The sequence below is a fragment of the Chiroxiphia lanceolata genome, chromosome 20 (genome assembly GCF_009829145.1).
Source record: "Chiroxiphia lanceolata isolate bChiLan1 chromosome 20, bChiLan1.pri, whole genome shotgun sequence".
Taxonomy (NCBI): Eukaryota; Metazoa; Chordata; class Aves; order Passeriformes; family Pipridae; genus Chiroxiphia; species Chiroxiphia lanceolata.
The window spans coordinates 3,132,548-3,153,189 of record NC_045656.1 but is presented as its reverse complement, the minus strand read 5'-3'; the positions used below and the strand labels follow the sequence as shown (position 1 = coordinate 3,153,189).

The following is a 20,642-nucleotide window of genomic DNA, read 5'->3' as shown; positions in this document are numbered from 1 at the left end:
CTTGGCAGGATGAGGGGTGCTCCAGTGTGGATGCACCAGCTTTTCCCGGGGCTCTGCTGGGGCAGGTGGGGCAGGTGGAAGGTCCCATCCCTGCTGAGTGGTGCCCCCCTGGCTGCACCCACCCCTCCCTCACCTCCCCCTGCCCTGCACTCACAAGTTGTTCACGTCGTTCTCCCCGGCCTCGTCCAGCTGCCGGTCGGACATCTGCAGATTCCCAGGGAAGCGGGGATTCTGTGGGGAAACAGGAGTTGGGAAAGGGTTCCAGAGGATCTCCTGCTCTGGAAAAAGCTCTGGGAGCACCAGATCCTGTGGGCTCGGTGCAAAGTCAGCTCCTGGATGTGCCAGGGGGGTGATGTGGGGGCAGAAGGGGGGTAACACAAGGTCTCCAAACCCTGGGTGACCACAGCATCCCTAATCCAGGTGCCTGTGTTCTCCCCAGCAAGGAAAGCTGATTCTCCCTGGGCTGAGAAACCTGCTGAGCAGGGAGGAGCTGTGAACTGGGAGGGGATGGAGCCAATATCTGCCCCAAGGGGCAAAGCATCCTTGTGCCACCCTGGCATTTTGGGGAAGGTCACATCACACCTCCAAACTGAACCAGCGTGATGAGCACAGAAAACACCTCTTTGCAGCAGAGCTCTTCCACCTCTGCCCACCTAGGATAGCTGGGAGAGGACGTGCACCCCAAAGCTGAGGGTCTTTTAATGCTTTTTGTAGCCCACCAACTCCCAGGTGTCCCCAAGAAACCCTGGGCCACCACGAATCCTGCCACTCCCAAAACGCTGGTCCTTGGGCTATTTTTGATCCAATTTTGATGGCCACTGGCAGCTTGGGAAATGTTTCATGGAGGCAGCAGGATGGTCATGACAGACAGGAGGACCCAAGGGGGTGACAGCATTGGAAAGGCTCTGCCAGCCCCTGTCCTGTCCCTGTCACCCCTTGCTGCAGCCTTGGGGATGGGGGGCTCACCTTGGTGTGAAATTCCATCTTGGTTCTCAGCAGTTTGAGGTAGATGCTGCAGAGCTGCCCGTAGCCCTCGCTCAGGTGGCCCTGGAGACCCCAAAAAGCTGTTGAGATCCAGGGCAGGCTGCAGAAAAACCTTTTCCCCCTGCAGAGCGAGTGACCCCTCCCTCACCTCCCCAAAACCACAGCCAAACGCTCCTCGCTGGCACCCAGCCCCTGGATGCAGGTTGGCTTCACTGAAAGGCTTTGGGTCAGGACCTTCTCATCACCTTCTCTGCACGTTTCAATGTGGCTTTTGACCACCAAAGCCAAGTTTTACTGGGTTTTGCCATAAAATGGGAAGAAGGCCTTCGATTTTGGTGGGAGGGGACACGAATGTGACCGGCAAACCCACCCCAGGGAGGTGGTGGCAGCCCCGGGTCAGCCATGGTTGTGCTCAGCCCCTGGATCGTCCTGGGAGAGAGAATCCCCCAAGCCTATAACCCCCCAGCCTGGCCAAGGGACCCCCGGGGTGTCCCCACCATGGTGGCCACTCACCCACATCCTGCTCATGTCACTCAGCTCATTCTTGTATCTCACGGAGTCTTTCAGGACCTGGAGGAACGACGGAGACAATCAGCGGGCAGAGCACCAGGAAACAACGTCCCACACTTGGAGCTGGCAACTGGGGTGAGGAATGGCAGGTCTTGGTGCATTCTCAGCCCTTTGTCCTGCTGGTGGTGTCACCACTGCCAGTCCCAGGTGTCCCAGTTTCCCCATCCACCTCACTGGTGGCTCCTGCACTGAGCGGTTTCCTCTGGCACCGGCACTGCCGTCGGCACCGGGGTTTGGAGCACAGGGGTTTGTGGCCAGGGCAGCACTGGGAAGGCTCTGGCACCAGTCTCCATGCACCAACCCTCTGTGAGGGCACTGGCACCAGTCCCCACCTGGGACTGGCCCCCAGGAAGGTACTGACCCTCCAGGAGAGCTCTGGCACTGGTGCCCTCTCAGGACTGATTCCCAGGAGGGCACTGAGCTTCCAGGAGGGCACTGATCTCCCAGGAAGGCTCCAACTCCAGTACCCACCCAGGACTGACCCCCCAGGAGGGCACCCACCCACCAGCATCTCCCACTGCCCGGTGCAGCCCCATGGGAGAAAGGATTTGGCCCCGGGGCAGTGGCTGAGCTGAGCTTTGGGCACTCACATTGGAATGTCCATCCCGGAGGAGCTTGTGGAAGACGTGGCAGAACTTCCAGCAGAGCACGGCATTGCCGGACAGTGGCAGCCGGTTCACCACTGACCAGAAGGTCTGGGCTCCCTTCTCGTGGTGTGTGCCCAGGATACACGGTGCTGGATGGTCAAGGAAACGCTTTTTGGCTTCCCATTTTTTCCCATTTGGTGATGGAGAGTGGCCACCCAAGGCCAGCTGTACCCACAGAGCCCAGGGGGGCCAGGCCACCACGGGGAGCTGATGCTGCCCAGCCCAGGCACACACTGTCCCCAAGGATGGCACACACTGTCCCCAAGGGTGGCACACACTGGCCCCTCTCCCCCAGCCCCAGATCACCACTCTGGGAAAATCATGGTATGTGGCTCTGCCCCTACCAAGCCTTCCCAGCTGCCTGCCCAGGATACTGGGAATCTGCTTTTAGTGGCAGTGTGCTCAAGCATCCTCACCCCAGGACTCCAACCTGCTGTGGGCACCTTCCCCTCCAGCTCTCCCATGGGATGGCAGTGCCAGGAGCACCAGCCTGGGCACCCCTGACACTTGGAGGCTGTGGCAGCAGGAGCAGAGAACCTGTGCCATGGTGGAAACACCCTCAATAGCCCCTCAAGGTCCCATCCCACCACCCCCAGCACCTCTCCCCACACTCCCTCTTGCTGCTGCCCCTTTTCTGAGCAGCCCCAGCCCCGCTCCCACGCTCCTTGTCCCACAGCCAGCTTTGGGAAGGATATTCCTGGCGTGTTTCTCCTTGACAGCCACTTCCTGCGCATTAATGGCCTTATTGATGCTGACGGTCTGCAAGGGAGAAGTGGTGGAGGGGGGTGAGATGGGAAGGGTTTGGGCTCCCCCCTGGTCTCCCCTCACCCACTGAGACCCCCTGGCTCTGCCGGCACCTGCCAGTGCCTGGGTCCCATCCAGGTCCCCGGCCCTGCTCGTGCCAGCTGGATGCTGACCTTTCCCGGATGCCTTTCTGGGATGTGGTTGGCATCCGCTGGGTTCAGCTGCTGCCAGGACTCATTTACTCGGGATAATAACGATGCAATTAAAGCAGTGCCCACAAAGAACCCTCTGCTGCCCTTGGAGCGCTGGGACAGGCGGAGGGAAGGAGAATCCCTCCCCTGCCCTGGGATCACAGGCAGCAGCAGCTGGCGGTGCCTACTCTGCTTTTGGGGGAGCTGAGTGGGGAGGACAATTCAGAGACCACTGCAAATCGGGCAGTGGGGTGGCAGGACCACCTCCAGGGCTGCCTGGCAAGGTCCCAGCTGCTCCATGGATTAGAGGGAGAGGAGCTGGACCCACAGGCAGGACTTCCTGTGCAGGTGTTGGGGACCTCAGGGAGCTCACACTGAGGAGCCTAGGCAGAACCAGCCACCATTTATCCTATGGAAAGCAGTGGCAGCCACTGGAAGCATTTTCCAGGCAGGATTTTTAACCCTACCCCATTTCTGATCCTACAAGGGGGCACAGTGATGCTGGCTCGGGGTCACCCTCTCCCCAGGCTCCAGCATCGCCAAGCGCTTCCCTGGCACCTGCTCCGTGAGGATCCTGCTGCCCAGGGAAGGAACCATCTGGCTCAGCACTGCCAGGAGTAGCTCATTACTGACATAAACCAATTAAAGCAGAGGGATTAATCCCAACACCTCCCTCACTGCAATCCTGTGACTCTGCTTCCTGGCCCTCTCCAAGGTGGCCCCGCACGGCTTCATCCCCACGGATCATGGTGACTCTGTGCTGAGCAGGGCTGGGGGGGCCCTTAGGACCCCAAATACGGTGGGATACAGCCCAAATCCCCCAGAAAGTCCCTCTGCCACCAAAGCATGTCCCAGCTGGAGCAGGAACAACGATGGGCCGAGACAGAAGTGACCTCACCCCCAGTGCACCCCCAGCCCAGCACTCCCATCCCAGAGCTGAGCACCTCCTTAGCTGAAGCTGCATCCTGGTGTCCCAGTATGAACCAGTTCTGCCATGGGGATGCTGCTGCTCCATGGTGTTTGCAGCCCCATCCCTAGGGCACATCACCCTCACCACTTACTGATGACCACGACCAGTAAAGACCATGGAGGTGACCATGGAGGTGACCAGCAAGACGCTGGAGGTGTATTTTGGGGTGTCAGGGGACCTGTATTGCCAGTTGCAAGGCACCCATCCCAGGCACCCAGAGCAGAACCTGGATCTCAGCTTGGTTTTTTAAGGAGAGCTGAAAGGAACACCGGCAGTGGAGAGTCCTGAGCCCACCAAACACCCCTTCCTGAGGAGCTGGATGGAGGCAACAGGTTCCCAGCACATGAGGACAAGGCTGGGAGTCACCTCTGCAGCTCTGCCCATCCCAGAGACCACAGCCCCTCGTCAGGAAAACCATATAAATCAATTCAGCATTAAAAAAATCCCAACATAACCCATCAGGAAGGTGCCTCTGCCAGCAGCCACAGCCTGGAGAGGGATGTCCACGTCCCAGAGGCTTGGAGCAAGATGCCCACATCCCAACAGTGCCAACAGCGCCAACAGCCTGGGTGATGCCAGTATCCCAACAGCCATCCCCAAGCCCCCCACTCCATTTGGAGCACACATGATGTCCGTGTGGATGGCAGAAAGGTTTTCCAGGGTAAAGCGGGATCCCACATTCCTGTCCTGGTTGCTGTGGACACCCCATGTCCCCACTGCATTCCCAGGAGAGCAGGGCAGGGGTCCCATCCTGGGAGCCACTTGGAGAAGCCTAAAGTGCCTCTCCAGCAGCTCCAGCAGTGCCCACATGAGCAAAGCAGAGAAACACGGAGCAGCAGCGAGGGACCAAGGCTGGAAGTGTCACCTCCAAGGCATCAGTGGGGTCATGGAGGGTGATTTGGCTGCAAAACTGGGTCAGGAAGGAGGGAAAATTGGGGCTGCCTGGACAGTGAGCCCTGACCTCTTTCTTACAGAGGATTTTTCACCCCGACTCCCCGGCGCTGCTTCCCAATAGCATCCCGCTCCTGCAGCTGATGGAATTTGAATTTTAATTTAATTATGAGCTTCTAATCTAAGAGGGTACCTTCTGACCCACCAGGTCACATCCTGGGCAGCTCTGCTCCAGCTCTGGTTTTGTGCTGATGGAGGGATGTCAGCCCCCATCCCTGTGCCCACGGGTGCCCAAAGGGAACAGGGTAGGGGACACAGGGGACATGGGGCTGTCCCACACCCCACCCTGCTGCCAGGACAGGAAACCCTGGGGTTTCCTCTTGTGCAACAGGCCCGGAGGGAAGTGGGAGGAGAGGCCGGAGGGGCCATTGCACAAGGGGAGGTTTGAGGGGTGACGCTGCAATCCCGACATCCCGGTGGGACAGAGCTCAGTGGGGCAGGACCTGGGACAGGGCTGGGCACGGGGCTCTGCCAGGCTGGAGAATGGCTCCATGGGTGCTGCAAGGGCTAGGAATGCTGCAAGTGCTGGGAACACTGCAAAGGCTGGGAATGCTACAAGCACCATTAGCTTTCCACCACTGAGCAGAGCAAGGAAATCCCACTGGCATGAGCATAGAAAGGCTCAGGCCATTTGGGAGAGGAGCAGTTTGGGACTATCCGTCCCAGAGCAGCAGGACCTGCCCAGATGCCTTTTCCTCCCTCTGCAACACCCAGATGGTTCCCAGGAACCTGTGGAAGGTCTCTTGCCCACGGCTTGATGGGCCACCATAGCCCTGTCCCATGGGAATTCAGCGCCGAATCCCACTGGCAACGAGCGCTGCCAGCCCTTGGGGTGATGTGGACTAACCCCATGGGAATCCCCAACCCCAGACTCAGCCCAGCCTCTCCCACAAGGAGAGGCCACAGCAGGACAGAGTCCCCAAGTGGGGTGACCTCCTGTCCATGGCTCACGTCACACGTCCGGGTGTGCGGCCGCCGGCTCCAGACAGGGACAGAGGAGCCCAAAACTGCATGGAAGGAGTGGGACAGGGCGACAGAGACTCTCTGAGCCCTAAGACACACTTCCCTCTGTCACACACACCCTCACCCCCCATCAGGTCTCCCCAGATTACGCTCTCAGGCTCTGATTCCAACATGCCCCGTTCGGAGGCGAAGAGCCAAGCTTGGCTCAGGAGCAGCGCGACGCCTTCCCGCTTCTTTCATTTCCAAAAGGAAATGAGTGTTGATTAAAGAATCCAGAGCTACTGCAAATTATTTGGAGAAACTGAGTAAGTCGCAGTGCAAATCCTCTTAGCAATGCTCCCTCATTTCTCCTTAATTCCTTTCTATAAATGGAGAGCCGGGACGGAGCATACCTCTGGAAAACCGCTCGCAAGCCCTGCAGACGCAGGGGCTCCGGGAAGGGAGTGAGCAGGGAGACCTGACTACAACAAGCCTGGAAGGAAAATCCACGAGCCTAATTAAAATGCAGATCCCAGCAGAGCAAGCTTGGCTCCGGCCCTGGAGGTGTGCAGGACACAGGGCACAGGGAGCTCTTCCGAGGGCGCGTCTCTTTAAACATTACTCACCATCAGCACAGCTCAGTGGCAAATCCTGGCCTTGTCAGGGCTCAGGGGAGGTTTTTTTCTGGCAAAATCCTGGAGTCAAGCCAGCTGGAGAACACCAGGGATGCTCAAAGCCCTGCTGGGGACTGGTGGAAGCTCCTGGGGACACTTGGGGTGGCCATGGTTCCCCCCATGCTGGGTGCCCATGGCCTGACAGCAGCAGCAGGAGCAGGGAATGAGCCTGGCTTTGTGCCCGCCAGCAGCTGGAGGGAAAGGGAGGCAGGAAGGCAGGAAAGCAGTGCTGGCAGGGCTGGCTGTATGTAAAACCCAGGGATACATTTCTACATGTCGGGTAAGAGGATGCTCAGCACAACCCAATCTTCCTGCTCAGTCCTGAAGGCTTCCTGTGAGCATGGAGTGAGGGGACAGGAAAAATACCTTCCCAACACTTAATCCAGGCTATTTGGCTTCATCCACTGCTGGACCCATGAGTTTGGAAAGCAAGTGCTCCTCTCCTGGCTGAGCACACGCCAGAGCTGCGCCAGGGAAGAAGCTCCTTGTCCAGGCTGTGTGAGCACCTGAAGGTGCTGCTGCTCTTCTCGTCTCCTCCTCCCTCCAGATGAGAAGTAATTCCCACAATGACACAAGATTTCCCATTGCTGGAGCCACAAAAACAACCATTTTCCACAAAGTAGTGATGTTTTCCAGCAATAGAGACCCCAAAACCTTGCTGCATCTGCCAGGCTCACTCCCAGTGGTGGTGGCTCAAGATGTCCCTCTCCAGGAGGAGATGCTGATGCCACCAGCCCCAGATGCCAGCAGGAAGAGGACCAAGGTGTCCAGTGATAGCCCTGAATCCCAAGGGACACCAGCATGGGGGCCTTGGGTGGGTGTCTGGGGACACCCTGCACATGGAACACCCCAAACCAGCGTCACTGGGAAGGCAGCCACAGGCCCCGGGAGCCACATTGGAATCCGATGGCATCACCATGATGCTCTCCTTGGCAGAGACCTGCCCTGGCATCGCCTCCTCCAAGTCTGCTCTCCCGAGGCTGGCAGGATGATGACTTCAGATTGATGTCATCCTTGGTGCACCCACTGCCGGCCCCTCCGGTGCTCGGCGATGCCAACGGAGCAGTGTTATGGAGGAGCTCTTCCAGCACAGGTGGGGCTTCCAGGGAAAAAAACACCTGGGCTGGATATTGGAGGGGTGGTGTGAGGGTCAGGAGGTCTCCAACCACAAGGAGACACACGAGGCTGGAAGCTGCTGTCCGACTCCCACCACGCCTTTGCCTTGAGAGCTCTCGTCCGTTATCACAGTAGGAAGACCAAAATAAGTTGTAGGATGCCCATTTGGAGCGTGCCTGGACAGCCCACCCCACCAGCTGCCAGCTCCTCCAGGGCAGCAGAGGTTGGGATCCACAGGGTGATGCTCCCATGAGCTGTGTGCACAAGGACTTGACCCACTGCTGGCTCTTCCAGAGCCTCCAGAGAAAATCCTGAGTTTCACACCACCAGGAGAGCTGGGGCAGGATGAGACAGCATGATCCCATTGCTCCTCCACCTTCGAGGCAAAGAAGGAAGACAACCACCCAAGTGATCCATGGTGGGTCCTGAAGGCTCCAATGAGACACCCGATGCCAGGAGGGAAAGCTGGGCTGATCCCAGGAAGGGTTTGGCTCCACCAACCCTGGAGACAAGAACTCACCACTGTGAACGTATCACTCCCCACCATGGGGGACCAGCACCTGGAGTGCTGGGCCACTGGGTTTCTCCAGGGCCATGAACAACTTTGCAGGTGAATGAACAATTACGCAGATTAGTTACTCAGACATGTGGTTTTTAAATCCAGTTTAAAGGACGTGGACTTTTCCAGTACACAGATAAACTTTGAAGGAAAAAAAAGGATGGTGAGGAAAGCGATTTTGGGGAGAACAGCCAGCAAAAAGCGAGGCTACATAAGCCAGACCTCACAGTGACCACTGGGGAAGCTCATACCTTAAAATTCGGATCCCCAGCTCCTGCTGCCAGGCACTTCCAACTCCCCCAGCACAACCAGAGCCCATCATGGGGGGGCTGGATCCGAGGCGAGGCAGAAATCCAGGAGGATCCCCAGGATCCTCACCCCTCCATGACTGCCCCCCACAAAAACCACGCACATCCCCTCATTACTCTCTCCACTTCATCACTGCTCGCTCTGACCCCACGTGTCCAGCCGGCTCGAGCCTTTCCCATGAGCTGCCCCAATATCCAGGCTTTTAATTTTAAATGGGGATTTTATGCAAGGATAATCTCTTCCAGCAGCGGTGATTTCTGTCTGGGGAGGGAGGGTGGCTGTGTCTGCCAGGGTCAGAGGTCCAGGAAGGTCTTCCACCACCTTCAAATATTCCTGAAACATTCCCAATGGTCCTGACCGGAGTCTTCTGCCTCCCAACAGATGCAAATATTTGGGCATTTTTTGGGACAGGAGGAAATAAAGGAGCAGATTTAAGGAGCCCATATCCAGATGTGAATTTCTGTGATCAGCTGCCATCCAGGACCCACCTTCCTTCCAGGAACACGAGGGTGCCTGTCACCCTAGCAGGATGCTCCCAAATTAAGCTGGGATGTGGAGCAGGGTGGTGCCAAGGTAGTGCTGGTGGAAATTCTTCCTTGCAGTGCTTCTGGGTGAGCAGCAACTCCTGAGAGCAGGCTGGGGAATCCCTCACCTGTCATACCTCCAGGATATCTGGATCCTGCATCCCTCCCCCATTATCCCCCGGGATATCTGGATCCTGCAATGGTGCCAAGAACAGCCAGGACCTGCATGGGCTCCACACTGCACCTGAGGGACCTGCTGGAGCACCGGGAAAAGCCAAATCCCTCTTCCCGGGTGAACAGCACAGGGACGACCACACTCCCTGCAGGAACGGACCCTAAACCCCCACTTTTCACCCCAAACTTGTTTCTATCCCTTATACCTGGGTGAGCTGCTGCTGTGACAGCAGCACTGGGTGTGGGGACACGGATGCATGGAGACATGGATGCGTGGGGACACAGGTGCTGGTGGAGGCATGGATGCATGGAGACATGGATGTGTGGGGACGCGGGTGCTCGTGGCGGCATGGAAGCACGGAGAGAGACATGGATGCACGGGGACACGGGTGCTCGTGGGGACACCGGGTGCTCGCGGGGACACCGGGTGCTCGTGGCACCGCCTGAACCCGGCCGAGCCGAGGGCCGGGGGGAGGCGAGTTACACGGGTGGGAGCGAACCATCCCCGGCTGCATCACCGCGGGGACGAGCCCCCCGCGGCCGCCACCCGAAACCATCCGCGCTGCCCGCGACGCTCCACCGCGAACCGCCGGTAACCGAGGCGGGCACGAACTTCCCCGGGTAGGAGCTTTCCCGGACGCGACCCCGCAATGCCCCGGGATGCCGGTCCGTGGGGGCGGAAGGCGGAGGGGGTGCGATGCTCCCCGGGAGGGGTGGGGGGATGTCCCGGGGGGTCCCGGGGGCGCGCACTTACCACCTTGCCCAGCTCCATGGTGGGGGCTGCGGGGGTCGGTGCGGGCTCAGCGCGGCGCGGCGGCGGCGGCGCCCATGGCGGCGGCCCCGGGGGCGGCGGCGCTGGAAGGTTCTGCCGGGCAGAGGCGGCGGAGCGGGGCGGGAGGAGCGGGGGGGGGGTGCGGGGAGGGGGCGGGGGGTGCGGGGAGGGGGCGCACGGGCGGTGCGGGGCGGGGAGGGGGGGGGGGGCGCGGCCGCGGCTGCTCGGCCGGAATAACAAAGGAGCCGTCGGGGGGCGGCACTGGCGGGGGGCGTCCCGCAGATCCGCCCGCCCACCCCCAGCGCTCCCCCCGCCCCGCGCCGGGTGCGGGGCAGCGGCGGAAGGGGGGGTGGAGGGAGGATGGACGGAGGTTGGGCAGGGAGGGGGGCTCCGCGCCCCCCGGGGCAGCCGGTGCGAGCCTTGCCCGAGCCCTGCCCTCCTGCTCCATGTCCTGCCCCCTCCTGCTCCATGTCCTGCCCCCTCCTGCTCCATGTCCTGCCCCCTCCTGCTCCAGGTCCTGCCCTCCTGCTCCACGTCCACCCCGCTGCCTGAGCCCTGCTTCGTCCCCCGCCCGACCCCCGGCCCCACTGCCAGATCTGCTGCCCCATCGCTGCCCCCCCTGCTCCATCCCGTGCCTCATTCCCTGCTCCACCTTGCACCATCCTGCTCCACCACCTGCCCAATGCCAGACCCCTTGCTCTACCCTGCCTGGCCTCCTGCCCCACTGCCAGATCTGTTATCCTATCCCTGTTCCCCTGCTCCATCATCCCTTGTTCCACCTGCACCCTCCTGCTCCATCAACCTGCCCCACTGCCTGACCTTCTGCCCCACTGCCAGACCCCTTGCTCTACCCTGCCTGGCCTCCTGCCCCACTGCCAGATCCCTGTCTTACCCCCTGTCTGACCCTCTACCCCTGTGTAGATTCCTGCTCTACTCCCTGCCCCCTGCCCTACTCCCTGCCCTACCCCTGTGTCTGCCCCATGTTCCTGCCCCATCCCCTGTGCCACCTGCACCCCCTGCCCCACAGCCTGGACTCCCTGTCCCACTGTCAGGGATCCCTGTCTTATCCCTGTGTGACCTCTTACCCCCGTGTGACCTCCTACCGCTGTTTTTTCCCCCCAGCTCCATCCCCTGCCCCATCTCTGTGCCTGGGGGTGAAGCTACACTGGCAGGTCTGGCCGGGACCTGCTCAGGGTTCCCTCGCCCCGGAGCCCACTCGGCTGCCGGAATCTCGCTTCCAACAACAAAAGCAATTAAACCAGCGTGCTAACGAGCCCTGTGCCCGGAGCCAACCACTCACAGGCTCGCTGACCACCACGGCCACCTCACCACGGCACAGGCAAGCACCCAGGCAGGAGGATTTTAGTTTTTCCCAGCTCCTCCCTGTGCTCAAGGAACATTTTCCAACGGGAGGCACAAAAGAAACGCAAACAATTCTTCTATCACTCAGTGAATCCCCCAAAAGCAACCCCAAAGCACCACCCGGCCCCTCGGCTGCGGCGGCAGAGACGCTTCGGAGCCCGGAGAACAAAGTGCTGCTGCGGGGCCGGCCCGGCCAACACGTTAATCCCTCGGGATTACTGCAGTCTAGTCACGGCTCAGCCACTTACTCCGGGATGGTGACTTGGCCTCTCTTAATGAGATAACAGGATCCCACATCCCCGAGGGAACAGAGAGCTGCCACCCCTGCGCCCTGCCAGCACCCAGCTCTGCACCCGGTCAGCTCATCCCAGCCTTGGGGCAGCTTTTAGGGCCAGACCAGGTTGTGTTTTCCTCAGGTGGCTGTTAAAGCCCCTGCTGAGATTCCTGGGATGGAGGGGTGGATGGAGCACCGCACTGCTCGCCTCAGGGCTCGTGGCTCATGGGTTTTTTGCTGGACCAAATGTGTTTTGCTGGACCAGATGGTTTCAAGCAGCAGCCAAATTCCTCTGGGAGCAGAGTCTGGAGGCTGGGAATGAGCCTGGGGCAGTGCTCTGGGGGCAGGTGCATTTCCTGATGGCAGGTACCCACCCTTTGTTGGGGGGACCTGCCCCTGTTGGGGGACCTGCCCCCGTCACAGGGACCTGCCCCATCAAGGGGATGGGGTCTGTACCCTCTCCCTACTGAAGCCCCTTGGTGAGTGATTCCCAGCCCTCTCAGCCCAGTGTTCTCCACATGGAAAGTGAGAGCTGTGCAGCCCAGCCCCCAGCCCAGTGTTCCCCCTGGTTTAAAGGGATCCTGGAATTAATTAATTCCCCCTTAGCTGGGTTTAGCATCACTCTGAACCCGATGCCGTGACTGCTGCTGCCCTGGGATGTCCTGCAGGTGCAGTCCAGGATTCCCAGGGCAATGTCTCCAGAGGCACCAAGAAGCCAGGCCACTGCTTCCAGAGGCCACAGCCCTGCAATTAGCACTTGGCAATCAGGTATTAATAGCTCATTTGCATGAAGAAACCTTCAGGCAGGTATGCAAATAACACAGCCAAAAACAAAGAGCATCCTCTGGACCAAAACCAGTCCCTCCCACACACACAGGATGGATGGGACTTTCCCTATGATGCCACCTGCATGAAAAATAGCCTGTAAAATAATATCCAGGATCCATCCTTTATCTCTAGTTGCTGTAATGCCATTGGAACACGCCATGCCAGGCTGCCCACCTCCCACCCACAGGCTCTGAGCTCCCAGCATCCCTCCTTAATCCCCCAAATTAAGTCAGCTCGTCATCATTAACCTTATTTTCCCAAATCAAGCTTTCAGAGCAGCTCTCCCTTGAATGAAGTACTCAGCTCAGGGGGGGAAGGTGGTTATTGCTGCCATGGAGGGGCTCCTGCAGACCCTGCAGAGATGGGACATCCCAGCGACTGAGGCCAGTTCCTCATGGATGAGCTGCTCCAACCAGCAAAGCCCAGAGTTTGGAGACCACCAGGAAGCACTTGGAACAAAAGCAGGGAGCTCCAAATCCCGCTGGCTTCACAGCGTGGGGGGCTTCAGTCAGGGGGCAAAAATGGAGCCAAGGCAGCTCTAGGAGAAAACAATTTTGGGAAGGTCCCTGGAGCAAAGGGAACCCACAATTCCCCACTGGCCAGCAAAGCTGGAAGCACCGAGCAGGGATAACAGCTCAGGAGGGGCTGGTGTGGCCTGGGAGGACACATCCCACCCCTACAGGGATGCACTGTGGAAGGAATTTCCTTCTTGCTGTGGTTCACTGCACTGCTGTGAGGACACAGGGGTGAAGAGCCACTCCAGGCTCCACAGTGCTCCCAGGTTATTCCCAGGGGCTCCCGTGAAGAGCCAGGAATATACAGAGCATCCCACTCGGGTGTGCAAACCCACACACTTCATCCCAGGCTCCAGAAACCCCCTCCAGGGCTGCATCCCATCCCAGAAATTTGGGATGAGCTTTCAGAGGCCCAGCCCTAGCAAGCCTCTCTGGAGTGAATGTGCTCCAGGTGGGATGGAGGGAATTAGGGGGATGCACTGATGGGGCTGCTGAACAACTACAGGGCATCACAGGCACTGCCTCCACTGGGGTAGGAAGGGACCTTTCCTGCAGGGAATAGGGAAGGCAAAGCAGGAGAACCAGGGAGGAGGCAGCCCCTCACTTCCCCTTGTCCCACGAGCGCCTTCATCCCCCTCTGGCTGATCTGGAGAGCTGGAGAGTTCCCTCCTCTCCCTCCAGTTGTCCTGAATTTCCTCGGGAGCTTCACTCCAAGCCCCTTTTCTCCCCCCTGCCCCCTCTGTCCTCCTGACTCTCCTGCCAGATGCTGGCACAGTGCATGTGGTTGGGACCACGATGGATGAAGGAGGAAGAGACATCCATCATCTTCCCCACCTGCTGGAGGCTCTGCAAGTAGCTTTTAAACTCTGTTTTGGCAACTGCCTCCCATTAAAATGACAGAAATTAGGGTAAAATGTCTCGTCAAATGTGTCCTTTTGCCATCACAGCCTGGTGAGGCTCCTCAGAAACACTCTCTCAGGCTTTGGCTTTTATTGCTTTTACATCCCCGACTTCTGCTGGAGCTCAGGGCAGGATGGAGTGGAAAACCTGGGCCATGCTGCTCCAGGGAGCATTTACATGCCTCTCAAAGGTCTCCTTCCCTATTTTCCCCCTCCTTCTGTTCATTTTACCAGGTCTAAAAATACTCAGAAGCCTTTAAAACCCTCTTCCCCTGCAGCCGCCTCTCTCCTGGATGACTAATAATATCTGTTGCTCTCTCTTGATCTCTCTGTATTTCCCAAGTATTCCCCAAGGGAAGGAACCAAACTGGAGCTGTGCTCCCAACCCACCCCTGAGATCCACAGACTCCTAAATTTGTTTTCCTCAAGGAATGGCATTTTTTCCCAGCTTCTCGGGTGTAGGAGCAGTTTAAACCCACCTCCTCAGCTCACAATAAATTACTCCTGCTCCATGGCTTAACTCTGCTCAGTGCTGCTGGAGCATCGTTCTGATATGGGAGCTCCAGGATCCTGGGATTTTCGGAATAGCGGGTTCACTGGGAAAACCATCAGGCACTTAGAAAACTATTTATTGTCTATTTTGCAGGTTTCAGCTCTTTCCAGCAGCTCTCCAGCCTTGGAGCACTCCCTTGGGGATGTGCTGTGGAGGCTGGATTAGGCTGGGTTTGATGTCTGGTCCTTGGAGTTGGATGAGCAGCACTGGCTGTGCAAGGAGCTTGGATTTTAGGAGAACAGGGTGAATGCTGGGCATTGGGGGGGGGGGGTATTTGGGATACTGGGATTTGGAGGGAATCCCCACTGTTGGTGGCAATGGCTTTTTTTTCCCACTAAACTTGGATGTTGGAACACTGTAACAGGGATCAGCTTTCCTGACTGATCCCCTGCACTGCTCCATGTCTTTCTGAAACAGAGCCAAGGCCTGTGCCAGGCACATTTCCCACTGCCAGCAGCACACCACGGATTAGTCAGGATCCAGAGATGGAGCAGCACTTGGCAGAAGCTGGAGGTGTGATGAGTTTCTCAGGACTCAGACTCTGCAGTATGGCCAAACCTCTTGGGGCTGATTCTACCTCATCACGATTTTCCAAAGGGATCCAGCAACAACCAACCTTTGGAAATCCCTCACACTAACACTGGTGATGTAAGAAAAGTCCCCCAAACCATCATGGTCCTGCTGAACCAGCTGCTTTCTGCCCCAACCCTGCCCTGCACAGACGCAGATTTAGAAGGCATTTGGGTGCTGTGACACTTCTGGAAACCCCCCCTGCCAGGATAATGCCCAAATACCTTTGCAAATCTTGATTTAGGAAAAATATCCGCTCGGGAGCGGTGCTTAAAAAGCTCAAGGCCACTTTCAAATCCTTGTAATGCTGCAGTTCCCTGGGCATGTGAAAGCGAGAGGAAAAAGCAGATCAGGCTGAAGCGGGCACGGGGCCAGGGCTGGCGGCCGTGCCCAGGGCTGTGCTGGCACAGAGAGGGCAGGAGCGGGCAGGAGGAGGCAAGAGTGGGCAGGAGGAGGCAGAAAGAGGCCGGAGCAGCCATGAGCAGGCAGAAGGAGGCAGGAGTGGGCAGGAGCAGAGGCAGGCAGGAGAAGGCAGAAAGAAGCAGGAGCAGCCAGAAGTAGGCAGAAGGAGGTGGGAGTGGGCAGGAGCAGGCAGAGGAAGGCAGGAGTGGGCAGGAGTAGCCAGGAGCAGGCAGAAGGAGGCAGAGGCAGGCAGGAGAAGGCAGGAGTGGGGAGGAGTAGGCAGGAGCAAGCAGGAGGAGGCAGAAGGAGGCAGGAGCAAGCAGGAGGAGGCAGAAGCAAGCAAGAGGAGGCCGAAGGAGGCAGGAAGAGGCAGGAAGCAGAGGCAGGCAGGAGAAGGCAGGGGTGGGCAGGAGCGGGGAGGAGCAGGCAGGAGGAGGCAGGATTAGCCAAGGGGTTATTTCAATGCTGAGCTCCACCAGCTTCTCACCATGACTGGCCCAGCACGGGGAGCTGGGAGAGGAGCAGCCCTTCCACATGGCCCCGAGCAGGGGATCCATGAAGGGCTCCCAGGGCTCAGCACATGATCCCTGTGGGACACGGGGCTGTGGGTGAAACCGGCACCGCTGCCAGCCCGGGCTGTGGGCAGGGAGCCCAGCTCTATTATCCCCCTGCCTTTACAGGAAGCAGCTTGGTTGTGTTGTCAATATACAGATTTTCTTTAAAACAATCAAAAAGCAAACGCCGGGTCCACGGTGCCACGATCGACCCTCTGGTATTTTTAGCTGCTGGTTCAATCCGTCCCTGTCAGTGTTACAGCAACCAGAGAGCCCCGTGGAACACGGCTCAGTGGGGCTGCTCCAAGGTGAGCACAGCTCAGGGAGCAGCAAGGCAATGCCAAAGGGATTAAAAATGCAAGAGGGAAAGAGAGAGGCGGGACAAGCAGCATCCTCCCCCCTCACTGCTTCAGCCTCCTGCCAGGTAAATCCTCCCATCCAAACCTGGAGCAGTAAAGCTCCTCTTCTCCACCTAGGAAGTCATAGAAAGGGTGAGACTGAGCTGAGTGGTGCAGTGGATGGGCTGGAGGGAAGGGAGGGCATCCAGAGGGAGCTGGACAGGCTGGAGCAGTGGGTACATGGGAACCTCATGAGGTCCAACCAGGCCAAGGGCAAGGCCATGGACCTGGATCAGGACAATCCCTGATACCAGCCCAGGCTGGGGAGGTCTGTGAGGACACCAGAGGTCTGTGAGGATAAACACTCCCAGCATCCCTCTCCATCCATGGGGCCATTTACCCCCATCAAAGGCTCCCAGATTTGTCCTTCCTTTTCCACTTGCAGCCCCTCCATATCCTGGATCCACTGTTTCTATAGTGATTCAGGGGATTCCACCACTATCCTTTCAGTAGATGGTTGATGGATGGATAGATGAGAGTGGAGATGGATGGATGGATGGATGGATGGATGGATGGACAGATGGTTGGATGGATGGATGGATGGATGGAGGGATGGATGGATGGACAGATGGTTGGATGGACGGATTGATGGATGGATGGAGGGGTGGATAGAGGGATGGAGAGCACCCTTTAGAGAAGGACTGGGGGATTCTGGTGGGTGACAAATGGGATGTGACCCAGCCATGTGCACTGGCAGCCCAGAGAGCCAAGTGTCTCCTGAGACCCCCCTGGAGCTGCCTCCAGCTCTGGGATCCTGGTACAGGACAATGGGGTTAAAATGAGGGTGGGATCAGGTTGGGCATGGGGAAGAAACGTCAGACCAGGAGGGTGGTGAGGGGCTGGCACAGGTGAATCATGGCAGTGGGATGTAACCCTGCCCACCTAACCTCAGCCAATATCCACATGGCCACTTGCTCACCGCTGCAGGTGTCCCCTGTGTCCCCTGCAGCTCCATCCATACTTCCAGGTTATCTGGGAATCGTCCTGTGATCCCCAGGCTGACTCTTCCTCTGCACACACACAATGCAGGGCTGCAGTGTTGCTTCCTCCCTGTCAGCCTCGCTGACACCACTGAGACAAGGAAACCACCCAGGAGGAGGAAACAGGGTCAGCAGAGGTCACAGCCACACTGTGAACCCTCAGCTGGGCTCATCCTGCTGCTCCCTGGGCTGACAGGGGCCAGAGCTCTGCTGACACCCAGCTCCTTGCAAGCCTCAGAGGTCACAGGGATCAATGGCCTCAGCATCTTTCTCCATCTGTGGGGCCATTGACCCCCATGAACAGCCCCCAAATTCGTCCCCCCTTCTCTGCTTGCAGCCCCTCCCTATCTGGATCAGTGTCACCAGTGATTCAGAAGATGGTTGATAAGTCAGGGAATCCTAGAAATCCTAGAATGGTTTGGGTTTGAAGAGCCATCCAGTTCCATCCCAAGGGACACCTTCCACTATCCCAGGTCGCTCCAAGCCTCGTCCAGCCTGGCTTTGAACACTTCCAGGGATGGGGCAGCCACAGCTTCTCTGGGCAACCTGTGCCAGGGCCTCCCCACCCTCACAGGGAAGAATTTCTCCCTAATATCCAATCCAAACCTACTCTCTTTCAGTTTGAAGCCATAAAACACGTCTCCACCCCTTTCCTTTTGAAGGTCTCAGATTCTGCCCTGGAGACTTTCATAAATGGGGAGCTGAGGCTTCACGTGGAGCACAGTGCCAAAATACCTTCACCATTTGCTCCCAGGTGCCTTCCTCCCTCTCCCAAAGCACAGGGAGCCCTGTTCCCTCTGGAACCTCCAAACCTCTTAGGTGGTCCTTGAATTGCCCCATTTGAGGAATCACTTTATTTATCTGCTTTTGTTTGCTCCTTGAATGGAGACCACAGATCTTGGCAATGCCACTTGTAATGCTCAGCTCAGTGCCCAGCCAAGGCATCTGTAACCACCTCCCAGGACCTTCCCACGCCTTCTCCTGAGCTTTATTTCCACACAAAGCCAGACAGGGGAGCAGGGAGCTGTGTGGATGCTGCAGTACAGGCACACACACCTCAGCACCCAGCCCAAAAGTGAACAGCTTTGGCACAGCCAGAAGCAATGAAGGGGCAACAAACTCTCCTGAGGTGAAACCACCGGACACAATAGGTTGGGAGCTGCCACAGCACGTGTTTTCCCTGTGGCCAGACCCCATCCCATGGGGCCAGACCCTGCCTGGAGCCTGAACAGCAGTGCTGGGGCCACTGAGGGAAGTGGATGCTGTGCCTGCCTCCGGCTGATGGGCAGTGGCCGAGGTATTTATAGGAAATAGGCAACATATTTGCAGCCTGGGGACAATTTCCAGCCCAGGGACAGTTTCCAGCCTGGAGTATGTTCAGATTTAAGCTCCACATGGTCGCAGGGAGAGGCTGGAGAGAAGTGGGCGATGCCAGCTGGAAGCACTGCTGCCTCCTCCCAGTGCTCCCAGAGGTTTGTCTGCTTGCTTTGGGGTCACAGGTCACTTCCCAGCTCTCCAATCCCCGACTCTGGCTGCCAAGCTCCCTGTCTCCCAAAGAGCCACTTTCCAGAAGGGCTGTGGAGCCCTGGGCTCCGGAGAGCTGAAGGTTTGCCAAGGGGCAGAGGGTTGGCCTTGCTCCTGGCAGACTTGGTGGGATCAACGGGCCCAGTTCAGTCCAGGGGGAAAGTGTTGGACCAAATGGATGTTCAAATGTCACAGATTCCCTGCTCAGCATCCCTTCACATGCACCAGTGCCAGGATGATACCCTGTGGGTGAACCCCAAGGGCTGGAGCTCCTCTGCTCTGCAGCCAGACTGGGAGAGCTGGGGGGGTTCACCTGGAGAAGGGAAGGCTCCAGGGACACCTGAGAGCCCCTTCCAGGGCCTAAAGGGGCTCCAGGAGAGATGGAGAGGGACTTGGGATAAGGGCCTGGAGGGATAGAACAAGGGGGAAATGGCTTAACACTGCCAGAGGGCAGCGTTGGATGGGGTATTGGGAAGGAATTCTTGGCTGTGAGGGTGGGGAGGCCCTGGCACAGGTTGCCCAGAGAATCTGTGGCTGCCCCATCCCTGGAAGTGTCCAAGGCCAGGTTGGATGGGGCTTGGAGCAACCTGGGCTAGTGGGAGGTGTCCCTGCCCATGGCAGGGAGTGAACTGGATGAGCTTTAAGGTCCCTCCATCCTAAACCATTCTGGGATTCTATGATATAGGGGTCCAAGCTCTCCTTGTGCTCTTCTAACAGTCCCAGTGGGCCACATTCCCATGTCTGACACCTCTCCTGTGCCTGTGGCTGCTCCCGCTGCAGGTGATGCTCCCACAAAGAGCTCCCTGACTGTGCTGGGCTCAGAGCCCCTGGCACTCCGCCTGCCCGCGGGGTGGGGGGAGCGCCCGGGGAGCCGGCAGGGCTGGAGCGGGATCTCCACCGGGACCGGGGTGGAGCCCGAGGTGGAAAAAACCCGGGAGCACAAAGGAAACTGTGTTTCATGTGCTGTCGCTGCCTGGCTGAGCTGAGCGACCAGGGGCTGAATCGCCGGCACGATTCCGTGCAACAGGCTGAGAGATCCCTTCCCGAGACCCAAATATTTGTTTTTCCTCTTTTTCCTTGTGTGGAAATAAACGCTCCCGGCTGGAGCGCTGCCAGCACGCCCTTGGGCTCACCCAGCCCGAGGAGAAGGGCTGCCCTGTCCTGCTCCTGCCAGGGGGCAACCCAGAGCCTAAACCCGGTGGAAAACATGCCTGTGCCTCCTGGAAGGATGGGGAAAATGGAGGAGAGGCACTTGGAATAGGTAGAGGCTGCAAGAGGCAGCTCTGTCTGGAGCCCCTCTGGCGGCTGGAGATGCCCAAGCGTTGGGAGCTGCTGTTTCCCCATGGAATGGGGGGCATCCCCCATGTGTGATGCCACAGGAATACGGGCTGGGCTTGGGGTGTCAGGGGGCTGAACCTGCCACAATTCCACAGGGCAGAGGGAAAGGCAGCCCTGGGATTTCCACGGTGTTTCAGGAAATCAGAGGGTTTAATCTGAGAGGGAAATCTCTGCTCTCCACAACAAATCCCAGGCTGTGGAGCACACACAATGCTATTGCTGCCAACCACCCAATCCTGGGTGTGTGTCACTGTCAGGGAGGCACATGGGACACTAAAACATGAGGAATCAGCTCCAAGAGACACTAAACACACCCAA

General features: G+C 58.3%; 1 protein-coding gene across 3 annotated transcripts in view; it reads right to left on the bottom strand.

The window, feature by feature from the left end:
- HIP1 (huntingtin interacting protein 1) overlaps window positions 1-20,642 on the bottom strand; it is a 46,324-nt gene that overhangs the window by 13,387 nt on the left and 12,295 nt on the right. For 2 of the 3 annotated variants that reach the window (XM_032707693.1, XM_032707692.1), the window contains exons 2-6: window positions 2,897-2,960; window positions 2,145-2,287; window positions 1,498-1,554; window positions 967-1,047; window positions 155-231 (exon numbers count right to left, since the gene is read on the bottom strand). In XM_032707693.1, the coding sequence (XP_032563584.1) occupies window positions 155-231; window positions 967-1,047; window positions 1,498-1,554; window positions 2,145-2,287; window positions 2,897-2,960 (422 nt within the window). Of the gene's footprint in view, window positions 1-154; window positions 232-966; window positions 1,048-1,497; window positions 1,555-2,144; window positions 2,288-2,896; window positions 2,961-10,109; window positions 10,201-20,642 lie in introns of those variants that run through there. The other variant, XM_032707694.1, reaches the window with a different exon arrangement.